Below are 1,458 nucleotides of genomic sequence, written 5' to 3' on the forward strand. Positions count from 1 at the left end.
ACCAGGTCAACATTCAAAGGCGGTGGTTTGATAACTCTAAGCTTTGGCCAGAAAGTATTGGAAACACTTAACGTGCAGTGGATGAAGCAGCCTGGCCCCACTGCACACAACACACTCGTGGGGACTCAAAGGAGAATACTCAAGGTCCACTGAATGGAAGTGAGGACAGACCCAGAAACACGGGGGGGGGAGGGGGTTCAAACCAGGAAGGCTCAGGCCCTGACCTCCTCCTAGTCTCTGCGCCTCCAGAACTTGCAGTTTTTTCTGACCCGGAAGTGGATTTCACTGATGGAAAAGAAGTTCAGTATTTCTGGTCCAGCCCAGTAAGCTGCTCCCATCGCCCAGCCTTCCATACCCCTGCAGACATCACAATCCCTACTCCCACTAACCTGACAAGGGAGCTATGCATCGCCTGGAGACGGTCCTTGGCCTGCAACCCCGCGATGGGGTCCAGGGTCTGTGTCCATTTCTGTTAAAATTGCTCTAAGGCTGGTCACTGCCTTGGCCTTCCCTGCTTCCTCTCTGTTCACTTCTCCCCTCCTCACCCCATATGAAGCTTTTACTTAGGAGATGGATTATCGCCCCTCTTGGAACATCAAGGACACCACCAGGACACCGCACTGTCTCCTTGACCCTGGGATTCTGCAGACCTCAGTCTTCTCCTGAGGTCCCCTCACTCCCTACCTCATTTTTTCCATCCTTCTTGGGTCTGGGTCTGCTACACCTCAGACTTCCTCTTCACAGTCACATACAGAGGCAGCCACCTTCATCCTTGGGCTCTGACCACAGTTCACCTGCTGCAGGACACTCAGTGGCTTTCAGTAGTTCATCCAGACATCCAATTGGAAGTGGGATTTCCTGAAAGGAAAGCAGGACCCCAGAATTACACTGAATTCTAACACAAGAGCCCAGATTCCCCTTCTGCATGGGACATTAAGCTGCAAACACTACATAGGCACTTAACGCTCAGCTGCCCTTTTAACATCTGGTCCAGTTGTGTCCCTCCTCCTTGGAATAAGTCAGAAAATATATTTCCACCTAGAGTTGTTTAAACGCATCATCCTATGTGATTCCAGACCATCAAGGGGTGCAATGGGTCCTCACCAGAACTTCCACTCTGCTTGGAAGACTTAGAAAATCCTGAGGCTGCTCAGAGGATCAGATTCCCATTTCTGTGTTTCAGAAAAACTTCAGTCTTCCCCGGACAAGTGAGGAGACAGAAAATGTCTAGTCTCTGGCACATCTTTTGCAAGCAATGGTGGCTCCCAGGAATCAAAACTATCAATGAATATATTTTTGAGACTCTGGTCAAAAGAAGAGTCATTCTGCAATTTCAGGTAGGATGGAGTGGTTCTGTGGCTCCTGAGGTGATTTTGAAAAGATCTTGACTCTCACAAGGACCATGGAGGACATTTCTGGCATTTCCAGACCAGGAGGAGTGACTGATGGACCTCCAGT

The 1,458-nt window shown here is 49.7% G+C and overlaps 1 protein-coding gene across 1 annotated transcript in view; it reads right to left on the minus strand.

The window, feature by feature from the left end:
• Positions 1-792: 792 nt before the first annotated feature.
• The window catches only part of LOC105520312 (putative zinc finger protein 705E), a 10,726-nt gene continuing 10,060 nt past the window's right edge, over positions 793-1,458 (minus strand). The window contains exon 3 of the mRNA XM_011953950.1: positions 793-858. Coding sequence (XP_011809340.1) covers positions 827-858 — 32 coding nt within the window. The 3' untranslated portion in view covers positions 793-826. The remainder of the gene's footprint in view (positions 859-1,458) is intronic.

The sequence above is a fragment of the Colobus angolensis genome, unplaced genomic scaffold (assembly GCF_000951035.1).
Source record: "Colobus angolensis palliatus isolate OR3802 unplaced genomic scaffold, Cang.pa_1.0 Scaffold378, whole genome shotgun sequence".
NCBI lineage: Eukaryota > Metazoa > Chordata > Mammalia > Primates > Cercopithecidae > Colobus > Colobus angolensis.